The sequence below is a fragment of the Rhinopithecus roxellana genome, chromosome 6 (genome assembly GCF_007565055.1).
Source record: "Rhinopithecus roxellana isolate Shanxi Qingling chromosome 6, ASM756505v1, whole genome shotgun sequence".
NCBI classification, from domain to species: domain Eukaryota; kingdom Metazoa; phylum Chordata; class Mammalia; order Primates; family Cercopithecidae; genus Rhinopithecus; species Rhinopithecus roxellana.
In genome coordinates, this window is record NC_044554.1 from 105874849 (window position 1) to 105891052 (window position 16204).

General features: G+C 52.5%; 2 protein-coding genes across 7 annotated transcripts in view; both read right to left on the reverse strand.

The window, feature by feature from the left end:
- Positions 1-6994, reverse strand: part of MAD1L1 (mitotic arrest deficient 1 like 1) — a 412602-nt gene extending 405608 nt beyond the window's left edge. For 2 of the 6 annotated variants that reach the window (XM_030932977.1, XM_030932974.1), the window contains exons 1-4: positions 6921-6977; positions 4570-4749; positions 4017-4179; positions 446-586 (exon numbers count right to left, since the gene is read on the reverse strand). In XM_030932977.1, coding sequence (XP_030788837.1) covers positions 446-586; positions 4017-4166 — 291 coding nt within the window. In that variant the 5' untranslated portion in view covers positions 4167-4179; positions 4570-4749; positions 6921-6977. Of the gene's footprint in view, positions 1-445; positions 587-4016; positions 4180-4569; positions 4750-6920 lie in introns of all 6 variants that reach the window. The other 4 variants (XM_030932978.1, XM_010366657.2, XM_030932975.1 and 1 more) reach the window with 4 other exon arrangements.
- Positions 6995-8212: 1218 nt separating this feature from the next.
- Positions 8213-16150, reverse strand: MRM2 (mitochondrial rRNA methyltransferase 2). Its single transcript, XM_010366658.2, is given in 4 exon segments — positions 8213-9563; positions 14031-14286; positions 14288-14321; positions 16143-16150. Coding segments are annotated over 4 exon segments (738 nt in total). The 3' UTR covers positions 8213-9123.
- Between the last annotated feature and the right edge of the window lie 54 nt (positions 16151-16204).

Sequence of the window (16204 nt, forward strand, 5' to 3'; positions counted from 1 at the left end):
CCGAGACCCTGTGCCACCCCGTGACCTCCTAAGCCTGTCACTCCTACACCACTCAGCATTTCTGTCAGATCTGCATTCCGACTCTTCCAGAGGGAAGAGGAAACCAGGAGACCCAACAAAGGAATCTGTGCCAGCACCGCAGCCTCACTGAACACACACAGCAAGTGTTCCCATTTCATGCCACTCTCCTCTAGGACATCCAGCATAACCAATACCTGCCCCACAGCATGTGTGGCCTCAGAAGGAATGTCCTGGCAACTGTGACACAGGGCATGTCAGACTTCCAGTCAGCTGGGTTCTGATTTCCTACGGCCTGGCAGGTACCATGCACAGCCCTCTTGCTTCCAGGTACTGGGATCTGATTTCTTACGACCTGGCAGGTACAGTGCACAGTCCCCTTGCTTCAGTGGCTGGCTGGGCTGACCCTCGCCCCACACGAACCCACCTCGTAGTTCCTGGCACTGGTGCTGGCCGCTCTCTCCAGCTCCACTCGAGCCCTCTTGTGACTCAGTTCCATCTGCATCTTCTCCCGCTCCACTTGGATGAGATGGGATTTCGAACGGATCTGCTCTGCTCTTTCCTCCAGCTGAGAGGGACATACCCGAAGAAAAACAGAACCCTCAGTGACTGCATCAAACAAGGTTGAGTGACTCCGTGCAGCGGACACACTCCCTGAGCACCCATTCCTGCAGGTCCTGCGCTAAGTCTTGATGTGCCCCACCTACCGGGCCCCAGGCTGGGGAACAGGGGACGGGCAGGCAAGGGGAAGGTGAAAAGGCCTAGGAAGAGGAAGACGTCTTTTGAGATGACATTAAGCATATTAGTGAACACAGTGGCCTCGAATGCCACCCATTTATTTACCAGCCAATGGCTCTGTGGGTCAGAAGTCCTGACGTAGGTGGCTGCGTTCTCTGAACAGGGTCTCCCAGGCTAAAAATCAATGCAGTCAACCAAGACATGTTCTCGTGGAGCTCAGCATCTCACTAGCTCACATGGATGGAGAATGAGGTCTCCTTCCCGACCGGCTGCCAGCCCAGTACGGCCATCAACTCCTAGGAGCTGCCCACATCCCTTGCCACATGGACCTCTCCATCTCCAAAATCAACCACATTCAATCTCCCTTGTCAAATCCCGCTCCTGCCATGTCTCTGACTGCTCTGACTCAGATGTCTGGACTTAAAGGGCTCTGGTGAGTAGATCAAGTCCACCCAGGGAGTGGATCAAGTCCACCCAGGTAATCTCCCTATCTCAAGGTCAACAGATCTGAGACCTTAATTACATCTGCACAATCCCACAATGATACCTAGTCAGTATTGACTGAAACCTGGGAGGCAGCAGGAAGGTGAGTGTGCACTAGAGCCTGGAATCTGGGGGCCCTCTCAGAAGTCTGCCTACCACACAGGGCTAGTGATTACAGGTGAGCTGAGCCTCACAGAGCCCCAGAAGACTTGCCAAACAGTTCCAGAGCCGGCCTTTGGGTACGACCTGCTCAGTTGCAGGAAAAGGCAGAGTCACCAACTCTTCATATAGCCCAGAGCCTTGCAGTGCAGCATCTCTCGGCACTTAACAAATGCAGAGTCTCAGGCTACACCCCAGACCTATTCAATCAGAATCTTCTCTTTAGGTTGGGCGCAGTGGCTCACGCCTGTAATCCCAGTACTTTAGGAGGCCAAGTCGGGTGGATCACTTGAGGTCAGGAGTTCGAGATCAGTCTGGCCAACATGGGGAAACCCCGTCTCTAATAAAAATACAAAAATTAGCCAGCGTGGTGGTGCACACCTGTAATCCCAGCTACTCAGGAGGCTGAGGCAGGAGAAATGCTTGAACCCAGAAGGTGGAGGCTGCAGTGAGCCAAGATCACACCACTGCACTCCAGCCTGGGTGACAGGGCAGGAGTTTGCCTTGGAAAAAAAAAAAATATCTAGACCGGACGCGGTGGCTCACGCCTGTAATCCCTGCAGTTCGGGGACCAAAGTGGGTACATCACTTGAGGTCAGGAGTTCGAGACCAGCCTGACCAACATGGTGAAACCCTGTCTCTAGTCAAAACTACAAAAATTAGCCGGGCATAGTGGTACGCACCTGTAATCTCAGCTACTCCAGAGGCTGAGGTGGGAGAATCGCTTGAACCCAGGAGACGGAGGCTGCAGTGAGCCAACATTGTACCACTGCACTCCAGCCTGGATGACAGAGTAAGACCCTGTCTCCAAAAGAAAAAAAGAAACTTCTTTTTAAACACATTCTCAGGCCGTTCACATGCACGTGAAAGTTTGATAAGCACCAGAGTAGAGTGGTGGTTCCCAATAGGGGCCAGTTTTGCCCCTGGGAACATTTGGCACTGTCTGGAGACACCTGACTGTCACAGGGGGGTGGTCATATGTGTGTGCTGCTGGCTGGCATCCAGGGGTAGAGGCCAGGGATGTTGTTAAACAGCCCACAATGCACAAGAAAGTCCTGAGAAAAAAAGAATTACCCAACCCAAATGCCAAGCATGCCAAGGCTAGGAATGCCCAGGACAGCGGGAGGGAAGCTTCTCTGTCCTCCCACCTGTGTTCTCTGGTGGCCCAAGCCCACGCTTCCTTTATTACTATGTTACCGTGTCTCGATTCCCGGTTGCCGCTGTTTGGGCATTCCTAAGACTGCCCTTCAAACTCAGCAGCCTTCCTGGTCTCACTTCTGTGTCTGCAGTCAAACCTGAGCCTCTTGAGGAGGGTGGGCACCCCACCTGCAGGGGGCACGACCGGCACGGACCAGGAGTCCCAGACACACCTGATCCGTGTGCCACCTCTGCCTGGAGCTAACTACAACTGAAAGCAACCGAAAGCTTGCCCTTGCATTAAACCAACACAGATGTGTGATAAACCAGACAGCACACATTCCCCCGGCCTGCCATGGTCTCCAGGCCCTCTCTGCCACGCCACCATAGTCTCCAGGCCCTCTCTGCCACGCCGGGGGCTCAGCGGGAGAGAAAGAACCACAGCGAAGTCCAGGAACAGGACGTGACATGGGCCAGGGACCAAGGCTGGGCTCGCCACCATCACTCTGCTCACCACCTCGCTCTGACTACCGCACCCCATCACTGATCCCCTCACCGAGAAGCCCTTAACGGTGAGCACTGGGGGCCTCTGAGGTCCAAGACAGACTCTAGAATCCCACAGCTTTGACAGATACGCCGAGAGGTCCCAGACATTTGCATCAAGGAAATTACAGCATTTCAGACCAGAGTTGCCAACTCTGCCATCCAGGCTGGAGGGCAGTGGCGCGATCTCGGCTCACTGCAACCTCTGCCTCCTGGGTTCAAGCGATTCTCCTGCCTCAGCCTCCCGAGTAGGTGGGACGACAGGTGTACGCACCCACCTAATTTTTGTATTTTTAGTAGCGATGGGGTTTCACCAAGTTGGTCAGGCTGGTCTCAAATTCCTGACCTCAAGTGATCCGCCCACCTCAGGCTGCCAAAGTGCTGGGATGCCAGGCGTGAGCCGCCGCAACCAATTCAGAGTTGGCAACTTCTAATTTTGCCAGTGATAAAAATAACAACCATCTATTACCTTCATAATTTCATAAAAGAGCATTTACATATACATATCATATACATACACACACATATATATGTGACCTAATCTCAGAATAAAAAACTGTCCTTATCAAGAAAGGGCAGTAAGCAAGCTAGCAGCCAGCATTCTTTTTTTTTTTTTTTTTTTTTTGAGACAGGGTCTCACTCTGTCGCCCAGGCTGGAGTCCAGTGGCATGATCTCAGCTCTCGGCAAGCTCCGCCTCCCAGGTTCACTCAGGGTGCTAACAAGGCAGGCCTTCAAGCCAGGATGGCTCAGGGCCCCAACTAGCCTCCAGCTACTGCCCCAAAACGAGGAGTTGCCACAGTGAGGCCTGAAAGATGAGTAGCTGGTCTCTAGGCTGAGCTAATACTGACCCACCTCAACTACAGAAGACTCGAACAGGCCCTGCCTGGGCCCAGGGGTCTCCCCAGAGAAGACTCCCACCCAGGCCCATGCCACTCACCTGCATGCTCTGCTGGTACTGCATCTGCAGAGAACCTGGGGCCGAGGTGGAGATATCCAGTCCAGATCCTCCCTCCACCCGCTGAGAGATGAAGTTGTTCAAAGATCTCAGGGTGGATAAAACCGTGGTGTTTTCCCCCAGGTCTTCCATGGTTGCTTTCCTTCTGGGAACAGACAAAGGACTGGTCAGGGCCAGCCTTTCTATGTGCCATCAGCTGTGCAGTCAGCGGGGCCTCTGGACATCCCCACTCCCCTAACGCTCATTGGAGCCCATAATACACCAGAGTCCGTAACCACATTCTTCAAAGGCAACTGGGAGCCATGTTGCCAATTTACCAGACAAAAAATGGAAGCAAGAAAGCATGCCGCCAAATCCCCGCCACCGAGCCACCGACTGTCTCAGCTGCACACAGACAGCTGGCGCCCAAGAGGCGGGGCTCAGCACTCAGGTGGCACGTCCTCCCACAGCACTGTAAAAGGGTTCTCCAGAGAGACAGAGCCAACAGGACAGAGACAGACACACGAGAACGGCGTTATTAGGGAAACGGACTCACACAATTAGGGAGACTGTACCACAACAGGCCGTCTGCAAGCTGGAGCCCCAGAAGCCTGGCAGTGTGACACAGTCCAAGTCTGAAGGCCTCAGAGCCAGGGGGGCCGATGGTGTAATTCTCAGTTCGAGGAGCTGCTGGAACGAGTCCTGGAGACCAAAGGCCGGTGAGCTTGGAGAGCTGCTGTTGAGGAGAGGAGAGGAGAGGAAGGGTGTATCCCAGCTCCCGCAGGCAGATGGACAGATTCACCTTTTCTGTTTTTGTCCTCTCCAGGCCCCAGGCTCTTGGATGGTGCCCCCAACACTGGGGGATGGATCTTCAGCACCTGGTCCACTCAGACTCCCAAGCTCATCACCTCTGGAAACACCCTCACAGGTACACCCAAAAACAAAAATGATGCTTTCCCAGGTTTCTAGGAATTCCTGAATCCAGTCAGCTGATGCCTGAAAGTAACTACCAGGAGCACTCACAAAAAAGTCTGGCCTCCTGCCCAGGTGGGATGGCTCATGCCTGTAATCCCAGCACTTTGGGAGGTGGAGGCAGGCAGATCACTTGAGGTCAGGAGTTCAAGACCAGATTGGCCAACATGGCAAAACCCCATCTCTAATAAAATACAAAAACTAGCCGGGTGTGGTGGTGCACGCCTGTAATCCCAGCTATTCAGGAGGCTGTGGCACAAGAAACACTTGAACCTGGGAGGTAGAAGTTGCAGTGAGCTGAGACCGCACCACTGCACTCCAGCGTGGGTAACAGAGTAAGACTGTGCCTCAAAATAAATAAATATTAATTAATTAATTAAGGCCAGGCACTGTGGCTCATGCCTGTAATCCCAGCAATTTGTGAGGCCAAGACGGGCAGATGACCCGAGGTCAGGAGTTCAAGACCAGCCTGGCCAACATGCTGAAACCCTTTCTCTACTAAAGCCGGATGTGGTGGTATGCACCTGTAATCCCAGCTACTCCGGAGGCTGGGACAGGAGAATTGCTTGAACCCAGGAGGCAGAGGTTGCATGCAGTGAGCTGAGATCGCACCACTGCACTCCAGCCTGGACAACAGAGCAAGACACTGTTTCAAAAAATAATAATAATTAATTTTTTAAAACGTCTGGCCTCTGGGAATCAGAAACGAGGCATGCAACAGTGACAGTAAAGATGATCATCACAGCTGTGCTAATTTTCATTGTTTCTAGTGCCATTAATAAGTACTACTACTATTTTCAACTAGGTACCGGAAAGAAAGGTATCTGACATTTCCGAGCACCGAGACTTCTTGAACTTCAGTTTCCTCATCTGTCAACTCATGACAGTGAAATCTACTCGCAAAGTTGTGGGGACCGTGGTCAATATCCCTCAAGTCTTCCACTGCTAGATAATGGGAATGCGGCCGCAGGTTGACCAGCACTACACTTGTAAGCTCAATCTTAACAAGGTGGTGAATCAGGTCTTTTTACACAGATTCTAAAGATGATGAAACCGAAGCTTCAAAAAGTTCAGAACGGAGACTGGGAACTTGGGTCTGTCTGGCGTTGGAAGGCTGAAGACAAGCCGCAGCAAAGAACTTTGCACCCCTAACACCTGTGCTGACGATGGTCTCACAGCAGGCCAGCCCACCAGCCCTAACGAGGGGAACAGCAAAGCGCGTTTAACAGCCAGAAGGTAGAACTCCTGCAGCTGCACAGTTTCTGCGTTTCCATTCAACAAGAACCTTGGCCTGCTGCAAGCAGGGCCCTGAGCTCCCCAGGCTGCGAGCCCCGCAGAGGCAGGCCCGCCTGCAGGGAGGCTCCACAGCCCAATTCCTCCATTGCCCAGAAGAGACCAGGGCGACCCCTGCCATCCCCGAGGGGAAACCGGGCCCACACGCCCCCTTCCTGAGAGCGGGCCCGCGCGAGACACCAGGATGCCCAGAGCCCCTGCAGCCCCGACTTCTCCACCAGGCGCCAGCTCAGGCCCCTTCCTCGGCGCGCCGGCACCCTAGCCCGGAGACCCCCACGGCGGGCACGGGGACCCCCACGGTGGGCACCGGGACCCCGGGGCTGGGGCCACGAGCACGCGCCCCTCGGCCGCCCGCCCCGGCACAAGGGACCGCTGCGGAGACCCAGGCGAGGGGCCCGTTGTACCCAGCACAGCCCGAAGTGGGGAGTGGGGACAGGGGAGTGGGGAGAGGAGGGGAGAGCACAGAGAGGAGAGCGCGCCCATGGGAGACGGGGCAGGCGCGCGGTCCGGAGGCACGGGGTCCGGGTCTTTGTGCCCCACCCTGGCGGGCACACCCGGCCCGGGCCCTCGGCCCCGCCCTTGCCACCCCCGGGACCCCCGGGACCCCAGGACCCCGCCGCCCGCGCGAGCCGGACCGCTCACCTCAGTCAGCCGCAGCCCACTTGCCGCCGCCGCTCGGATCTCCCTCCGCTCCGCCCGTGCCCACTTATCGCGACACTTGCGCCTGAGCTCTCGCGAGACCTGGTTGGGAACCGGGCCGTAAAGAACCGAGTCTTCGCACCAGCTAGTCCTGGGGACTCCGTGCCCGCACCCAGAGCCGCCACCCCCGGGAGACTACGCACGGAAAGGACTCAGAACCGAAGGCCGGGCCAAGGCGCAGTCGGGGTCCCCGACCCCGCGCAGGACGCGTTTCCACTAAGGCCTTCGCCTCGCGCCGTAATGTGCAGAATAGCCGCGCCCATGGCAGCCTCCTGCAACAAACTTGCACTGTTGACTCTTTCCAAAATTTTGCTACTCAGTATCAGCTTGAATCAATTCGTTATTTTGCTTTTATCTGGGCCCACTAGAAATGCAATTTATGCTACTAGGCTACCTCCTAGTACTCTGCAAGCCAGGCCACAAAATCCAATGGGGTGAGGTCAGGACCCACTATTATTACGGTAACCTTCGTCTATCCTTCAATGTGGAGCCTTCCTGAGAAGAGTGTGCCTCCTCTCTTCCTCCCACCTCTGCCCAGCCCCTGGCTTCCCTCTAAGATGCTGTTCCTAAGGGTCTACATTGAATTTTTCTTCTTCCAGAGAAAAAGACTTCCAAGTTGTGTGCCCCGGGAATGAAACGGAATGAGAACGAGGTGGAGTAGGGCAAGAGAGGCCCTGGACTTAACTGACTGCAACCAGCAATAAAATGAAAAGCCAAAACATCTGGCAGCCGGGCTCCGTGGCTCACGCCTGTAATCCCAGCACTTTGGGAGGCCGAGGCGGGTGGATCACGAGGTCAGGAGATCGAGACCTTCTTGACTAACACGGTGAAACCCCATCCTACTAAAAATACAAAACAAAAAAAAAATTAGCCGGGCTTGGTGGCGAGTGCCTGTAGTCCCATGTACTCAGGAGACTGAGGCAGAATGGCGTGAACCCCGGGAGGTGGAGCTTACAGTGAGCCCTGTCACTGCACTCCAGCCTGAGCGACAGAGCGAGACTTCGTTTCAAAAAAAAAAAAAAAGTCAAAACATTTGACCTGCAGTTTCCTTCAGGGAGCTGGACCAAGCCCCAGATCCCTGATGGCGATTCCTGGGTTTCCAGACTTACCCCACTAGTGCTTGGAATTTAATCATAGTCACGGTCAACACACGTCTTTGAGGGATGAGTACAACTCCAGGAAATGACTTTGAGGAAGCCAGTTTTAAAAAAACAAAACTTAAAGGCATGAAAGTCCCTTACAATAATGCAACCTCTATTTTATTAAATATAAAGCTGCATCGAGTTCCTAGAAGAGTAAAAGAAAATAAACACACCACATCACTGTTTGCTTTGGCAATTACTTTTATGTTCTTGGGAGCCCAGACACGGATACAAATTTCCAGCAAAAACCAAAGCACACCCAGCACATGCATAAATTCAGACCATACATCTTCCCTAATCGCTCCGGGAACTTCTGCTGCTTGAAGAATGCATGAATTTCTAGATTATTCACCAGAAAGAAAGAATTTAATCCCCAGACGGAAATTTCAGATTTTTCTTTTGGTTTGTTGTTTTTTCATTTTTGTAGAGACAGTGGGTGTTGCTATGTTGCCCAGGTTGGTCTTGAACTTCTGACTTCAAGGAATCCCCCAGCCTCAGCCTTCTGGGATTATAGGTGTGAGTGGCCTCACCCAGCCCCCAGATTTTCTACTTTAAACAGCCACACTAAGAACTGGAAACCTGTGCATGGTGCTCTCAGAGCAGCAGTGGAAAGCCTGTTTCTGTGTGACAGTTTAACAGTCTATAAGATGAAGTCCCGTCAAGGCACACATGGGCACACCCATCCCTGCCTCAGCGGATTCCTTCTGATTCTTCCCACAGTCTGTCTCTCTTCATCCTTCCATCCTCACCTCTTTCTCTTGATAACTTTCTCTTCACATATCACAATATAGAGGACTTTTTCATTTTCCATGGCCCCTGAACTTAGTTTTGTCATCTCTTTTTGGTTAAAAAGAGAAAGAGAAAGAAAGAGACTCCCCACTTGTCCTGTTCCATCTCCAAAATCAGCTCAGATCTCCCAGGAACTCTTCAGGAAGGAGCTCAGGCTACGTTTCTAGCTTAAAAGAAGGTAATGACCATTATGAAAACGGCACAAGAAATCCTCACTACTTCACAGCGCCCTTCCTTCCCTGGTACTGTGTGGCCAAGAAGTATACTTCTGATGACTCTTTCCTGCTGGCTTCAGGTTTGATGATCCTTACATTCTGGAATTCCTCTGTCAGTCTCCTCTGTAACCGATGGCTTTGACTTCCAGCCCAGGTTTTACAAAGCAATGTTCCCCGAGGTTGCAGGATGTCTGGGGTCATGCCGAGAAGGGTCAGGCACAGGCTGATAAGCCTGTCATGATCGAGGTCCTGGAACCCTGTGGCATTGGGTGCCATGTCGCTCAGAATCACATCTGCTCTCCCACCAGGAAGCACCTCGAGGATTTTCTGTGAGGTTCTTGGGTCAGTCACATCAGCAGGGCACAGGAAAGTTGCTCCTTCCAGGGGGAATATGTGAAGAAGATCTACCCCAAGCACGAAGCCAACAGGAGAGCTGGGATCTATGGAAGAAATGGTGAATGTGTTATTTATTTACACACTGAATGTTTTCACAAAAATACAGTACATGCAACAAAGTGATGAAATAAAAGTAAAATGTCAAGACCAATGCAAAGAGCTAATGTGCAAATAGGTAAACACAGGCCTTTTCTATCTATACATCCTATAAAGACACGTGGTGGGGGAGGTCGTGGGCCTTAACATCTGAGAAGCTGAGGCCCAGACAGGAAGTGACTGTCCTAGAGTCATCCTCAGCCATGGGCAGACCTGTGCCAAGCGCCAGAACTTCTGATTCCAAAGCTGGTATCATTTCACTACCCAAGGCTCGCTCTCTGTAAAAGGGTTCTTATCTCTGAGTGCTCTTTTTGATAAACTAAAATAGAAAATAGGCCGGTCGCAGTGGCTCACACCTATAATCCCAGCACTCTGGGAGGCTGACACAGGTGGATCACCTGAGGTCAGGAGTTCGAGACCAGCCTGGCCAACACGGGGAAACGCTGTCTCCACTAAAACTACAAAACTCAGGCAGGTGTGGTGGCACATGCCTGTAATCCCAGCTACTCGGGAGGCTTAGACAGGAGAATCTCTTGAACCCGGGAGGCGGAGGTTGCAGTGAGCCAAGATCATGTTCACGCTCTCTCCTTCTGTCACTTTCTCCTACAAGGCACACTCTTCCTTCATCTCAAGAGCACTGCACTCCAGCCTCGGCGACAGAGCAAGACTTCATCTCAAAAAAAAAAAAAAGAAAGAAAAAGAAAAGAATATACTAGTACATAAAGTGCCTCTGGATGAAATCAATAAATCCATTCTCCTTCTCCACCTTAATCCAATTGCTTTCTTTTTTTTTTTTTTTTTTGAGACGGAGTCTTGCTCTGTTGCCCGGGCTAGAGTGCAGTGGCCGGATCTCAGCTCACTGCAAGCTCCGCCTCCCGGGTTTACGCCATTCTCCTGCCTCAGCCTCCGGAGTAGCTGGGACTACAGGCGCCCGCCACCTCACCCGGCTAGTTTTTTTGTATTTTTAGTAGAGACGGGGTTTCACCGTGTTAGCCAGGATGGTCTTGATCTCCTGACCTCGTGATCCGCCTGTCTCGGCCTCCCAAAGTGCTGGGATTACAGGCTTGAGCCACCGCGCCCGGCCTAATCCAATTGCTTTCAATGTAGAAACTACTAGAAACAAGAGATGAGGAAAATGAACACATACAAAATAATGTACAAAAACTGATACCAGCTAGGTGCGGTGGCTCACACCTAAAATCCCAGCACTTTGGGAGGCTGAGGTGAGAGAACTGCTAGAGCCCAGGAGTTCTAGTCCGCCTGGGCAACATAGCAAGATCCTGTCTCTACAAAAAAATATAAAAATTAGCTGTAGTCTCAGCTACTCAGGAGACCCAGCTAAAATGAAGCGTGAGGTATCCCATTTTCCTGGGCTGAAGATTGAGGGGTTTTACCTTTGAAAAATGAGGTAATCTTCAAAATACCTGGACTTCCAATGTTTAAACTAGGAATGAAACATGGTCTCTTCCTCTCCCCCTGCCGTTGGAACAGCCTTTCTGTTAAGCAGACTGAACAAGAACATCTGTGACTCTACCCTTAGCTTATCAACTCTGACACTTCTCAACAGAACTACGGCCCTCCTCAGTGGAGGGGACTGTTGGGGAGATGGGGGCGTTGGGCTTGTGAGAGGGGCTTTGAATGTAGGTACAGAGTGAGAAGAGGGGGAGGCAGACGCTGAAATCAGTTATAGGCAACAAGTCTTGTTTTAGGTAAGGTGACACAATGGCATCTTTTTAGTTTTACAACTGGCGTTGCTCAAATATCAGCAAGTTATCTTTTTGTGTGTGTGTGAGAGAGAGAGAGAGACAGGGTCTCACTCCACTGCATGGCCTCAGCTCACTGCAGCCTCGACTTCCCCAGGCTCAAGCGACCCCTCCCACCTCAGCCTCCCAAGTAGCTGGGACCAGAGGCACATGCCACCATGCCTGGCCAATTTTTTGTAGAGACGGGGTTTCACCACATTGCCCAGGCTGGTCTCGAACTCCCGACCTCGGGTGATCCTCCCACCTCAGTCTCCCAAAGTGCTGGGGTTACAGGTGCGAGCCCCCGCGCCTGGCCTCACACCTCACTTTATGCTCCTGAGCTTTCGCTCCTATAATATCCAATATGTTACAACCTTGGGAAATTTCCACCAAAGGCAAACAGCTTTGGCTGCATGCTTGTGACTTCCGGGAGGACAAGCCCAGGCAGATCACGCTCACGCTGTCTCCTTCTGTCACTTCCTCCTACAAGGCACGCTGAGCCACTCTCCTGCTTCATCTGAGGAGCACTTAGGGGAACAGAAACCACTGAAATCAGTTACTAGGAGGACTCCACGGTGATAAGCTCAGCAATGAGAAAAGGAACTGACATTTCCAACATGAATCCACTTATTTAGTCAATAAATGCTGAGCTGAAAAACAATTAAAAGGCTGTTCAGGCCGACCACGATGGAAGCACCAGGAAGCACCTCGAGGATGCTGGGAGGCAGAGACAGGAGGATCACCTGAGGTCTGGAGTTCAAGACCAGCCTGGCCAACATGGCTAAACCCCGTCTCTACTAAAAATACAAAAACTAGCCGGAAATCACTTAAACCCAGGAGGCGGAGATTACAGTGAGCCGAGATGGCGCCACTGCGCTCCAGCCTGAGCAACAAAGTGAGACTCCATCTCAAAAAAAAAAAAAAAAGGCCGGGCGCGGTGGCTCAAGCCTGTAATCCCAGCACTTTGGGAGGCCGAGGCGGGCGGATCACGAGGTCAGGAGATCGAGACCATCCTGGCTAACATGGTGAAACCCCGTCTCTACTAAAAAAATACAAAAAACTAGCCGGGCGAGGTGGCGGGCGCCTGTAGTCCCAGCTACTCGGGAGGCTGAGGCAGGAGAATGGCGTGAACCCGGGAGGCGGAGCTTGCAGTGAGCTGAGATCCGGCCACTGCACTCCAGCCTGGGCGACAGAGCAAGACTCCGTCTCAAAAAAAAAAAAGGGCTGTTCAAAAGCCAGAAGAGGCATATCCCAGCCTAAGTCTGGGCAGGGGCCACCCAAGGGGATGCAGGTAGACACAGAGTTCACGGCAAACCTACCGCAAACCAGCAGTGGGGCGGAAGTGCAGATCAGAGGGTCAGCATTCCAGGTCTGCACTTTCAACAAGTCATGAAACCCTGAGCCTTAGTTTTCTCACCAATTAATGGGGACCAGTGTCCCTACTCTAAGGTATTTGGGAGCGCTCTGGGTGGACTGTCTCACCCTGTTCAAATGCCAGTGCATGCAGCTACCCTGGCTTTAGAGCAGGAAACATAAACAGCAAAGATATTCTCCACAGCACACGCATCCCAGCAAAAAGCCAAAAGCAAGCTTGACGCCCACGGTGAGGGAGCTGACTAAAGAGCCTACGGTGCAAGCACTACCTGGAACAGGATGAAACTTTCCCAATGACGACAGTGTCTTCCGTTGTATGGGCAGCTGGCTGATCTCATTATTCAGGGGAACCTTTCTATATAGAAAATCTTACTCAAAACCCTAAGACATAAAACAGATTGAAAACTGCGTCTCAGCTTCACCCAGAGTGGAGAATCCATAGCCCTGGCCATGAAGCCTCTTCTAGGTTCTGGAGGGAGCAGCCCCAGTGGGGCCACCAGGAAGCCCCAGGGCTTACGGGACTTGGAAATTTAGCTGGGCTGTTGGGAAGAGATGTCAATATATCAAGAGTAGCCGGGCGCCGTGGCTCACATCTGTAATCCCAGCACTTTGGGAGGCCAAGGTGGGCGGATCACCTGAGGTCAAGAGTTTGAGATCAGCCTGGCCAACATGGTGAAACCTTGTCTCTACTTAAAAAAACAAAAAGAAAAAATTAGCCAGGTGTGGTGGCGGGCGCCTGTAATCCCAGCTACTCAGGAGGCTGAGGCCGGAGAATCTCTTGAACCCGGCAGGCGGAGTTTGCAGTGAACCGAGATCACACCATTGCACTCCAGTCTGGGCAACAGAGCAAGATTCCCTCTAGGGTGGGGAAAAACAAAAAACAAAATCAAAACAAAACAAAAAATATATATGTATATATGTATGTATTATTAAGCAAAAATAGCTCCAGTAAGGCTGCAAATTAGCAAGAAGAGTACGGAACAACATCGCTTTTGAAAATGTGAGGGATCGATGCAAACACAAGCCTGGAAGGATGCACACCACCGTGCTGGTGCTGGTACCTCCGGGCGGTCTCATACAAGGTGATTTCCATTTTCACCGCACCTTTCTACCTTGTCTTTCATTTTTAAAACGGCAGCATCCTATTTTTATCATCACCCCTACTAAACCACCCCCTCAGAAGCGCGCGCCTTCAGAAAAGGGCTCCACCGTCCCGCGTCCACTGGCAGAGGCAGCTTGCCCATGCCCACTCAGCCTCAGGGTAGCCAGAAGGTGCCAACAGCAGTGCAGAGGCCCCACCTGTGCCTGCGGCATTGACCTTCTGCACCGCCACCTGACTCCAGGCCCCAGGAGCTGCTCCGCAGTCTAACACCCGAAGGCCAGGCCGCAGAATCTGGTGCCTCTCGTTCACCTCCAGGAGCTTGAAGGCGCTTCGACACCGGTAACTCTCCACCTTCGCAGCCTTCACAAACGGGTCCCTGAGATGTCGAGTCAGCCACAGGTGCTCAGCGCCTGTCCGATTCTTGCAGCGACTCCCAGCAGTATGGAACCCTTGGCTGCTGAAAGGAAGCACACACCAGCTTCACGTACCTGGTGGGAGAGAAGAGGAGCAGGTAGGTTGGCATCACACAGAATGGCAGGTCACGAGCTGGGGGGGCCCTCGGATCAACTCATTCATTTCTAAGGATGGGGCACCAAGCCCAGGAGGGGAGGTGAACTGACAAGACTACATAGCCGGAAAGCAGGCATCACAGGCCAAACTGTGTCCCCACAAAATTCATGTGTTGATGTCCTAACCCTTGGTACCTCAGAATATGGGTGTATTCAGAGACAGGACCCAAATACACCCACACACCTGAAAGAGGTGACCAAGTTAAAACAAGGTCATATGGGTAGGCCGTATTCCAATAGCACTGATGTCCTTATAAAAAGAGATTGGGGGCCGGGTATGGTGGCTCACACCTGTAATTCCAGCAGTCTTGGAGGCCAAGGCAGGTGGATCCCCTGAGGTCAGGAGTTCGAGACCAGCCTGGCCAACCATGGCCAACATGGTGAAACCCCATCTCCACTAAAATGCAAAAATTAGCGTGGTGGCACGTGCCTGTAAACCCAGCTACTCAGGAGGTTGACGCAGGAGGATCACCTGAACCCAGGAGGCAGAGGTTGCAGTGAGCCGACATTATGCCACTGCACTCCAGCCTGGGTGACAGAGTGAGACTCTGTCTCAAAAAATAAGTATACATGTAAATTAATTAATTAAAGTAATATTCTTTTCTCATGTGGCAAAAATGTTCATTGAGTTCTGAGAGACTACAAGAAAACCTCCTCAGGACAGATCCTTGCCTTAGTTACCTAGTTCAGGGCTTTGGCAATAATATAGGGGGTCTGGCCTGTCATATTTCTTTTTCTTTCCTTTTTTTTTTTTTTTTGAGACAGGGTCTCTATAGCCCAGGCCCAGGCTATTTTTCTATTTCAGGAGAGATGGGGTTTCACCATGTTGGCCAAGCTGGTCTTGAACTCCTGACCTTGGGCGATCCACCCACTTTGGCCTCCCAAAGTGCTGGCATTACAGGCGTGAACCACCTCACTCGGTCATTTTTCTTTTTTTCTTTTTTTTCTTTTTCGCCATCGCCAGGCTGGAGTGCAGTGGCACAATCACAGCTGATTGCTGCCATAACCTCTGGATCTCAAGTGAACCTTCCACCTCAGCCTCCTGAGTAGCTGGGACTACAGGTGTGCACCACCATGCCTGGACTAATTTTTTTTTTAATCTTTAAAAACTTTTTTTAGAGATGGCATCTCACTATATTGGTTAGGCTGGTCTCGAACTCCTAGGCTCAAACGATCCTCCTGCCTCAGACTCCCAAAGTGCTGGGATGACAGGTGTGGGCCACCAAGCCCGGTCTCTATGTCTTTCTGATTTAAATAAATAAATAAAAGTTACTACCCCATGCGTGCTGACCAGCCAGGAGGCACTGACGGCTGACCGTGAGTCGCCGTCTTCACCTGGCTTAAGGGGTCTCCCGGGAAACTGGCACAGGCCGGTCCCGGGAGCCAGAACCCACTCGACAGCCCAGGAAGCGTGGGCAATGGAGCTACCCCGCCCACGAAACGAACTCTCGCCTCCGGCGCCTCAGATCTGCGCCCCTGCGCTGCCCCCCGCACCTGGACTCTGCCCCCGGCCCCAGCCTCCCCACGGCCCAACCGGCCCTGCCCCTGGAGACCCGATGGCGCCCTCCTCCCGGGGAACTGCGACCAGGAACCCCGGCCTCGCCCCTGTCGCGCTCGCTAAGTGCGGCGACAGTGCCCAGCGCTCGGCACCCAACCCCGAGGCCAGGAGCAAGGAAGGCGACGGGGCGAACCCCCAACCAATCCCGTCTTCTGCACGCAAGAAAGTAGCGCACCGCTCACCCCGCCATGGATTTTCCCCGCGCCTGAAACGCGCCGCCGGAAATGTCTGACCTCACTTCCGG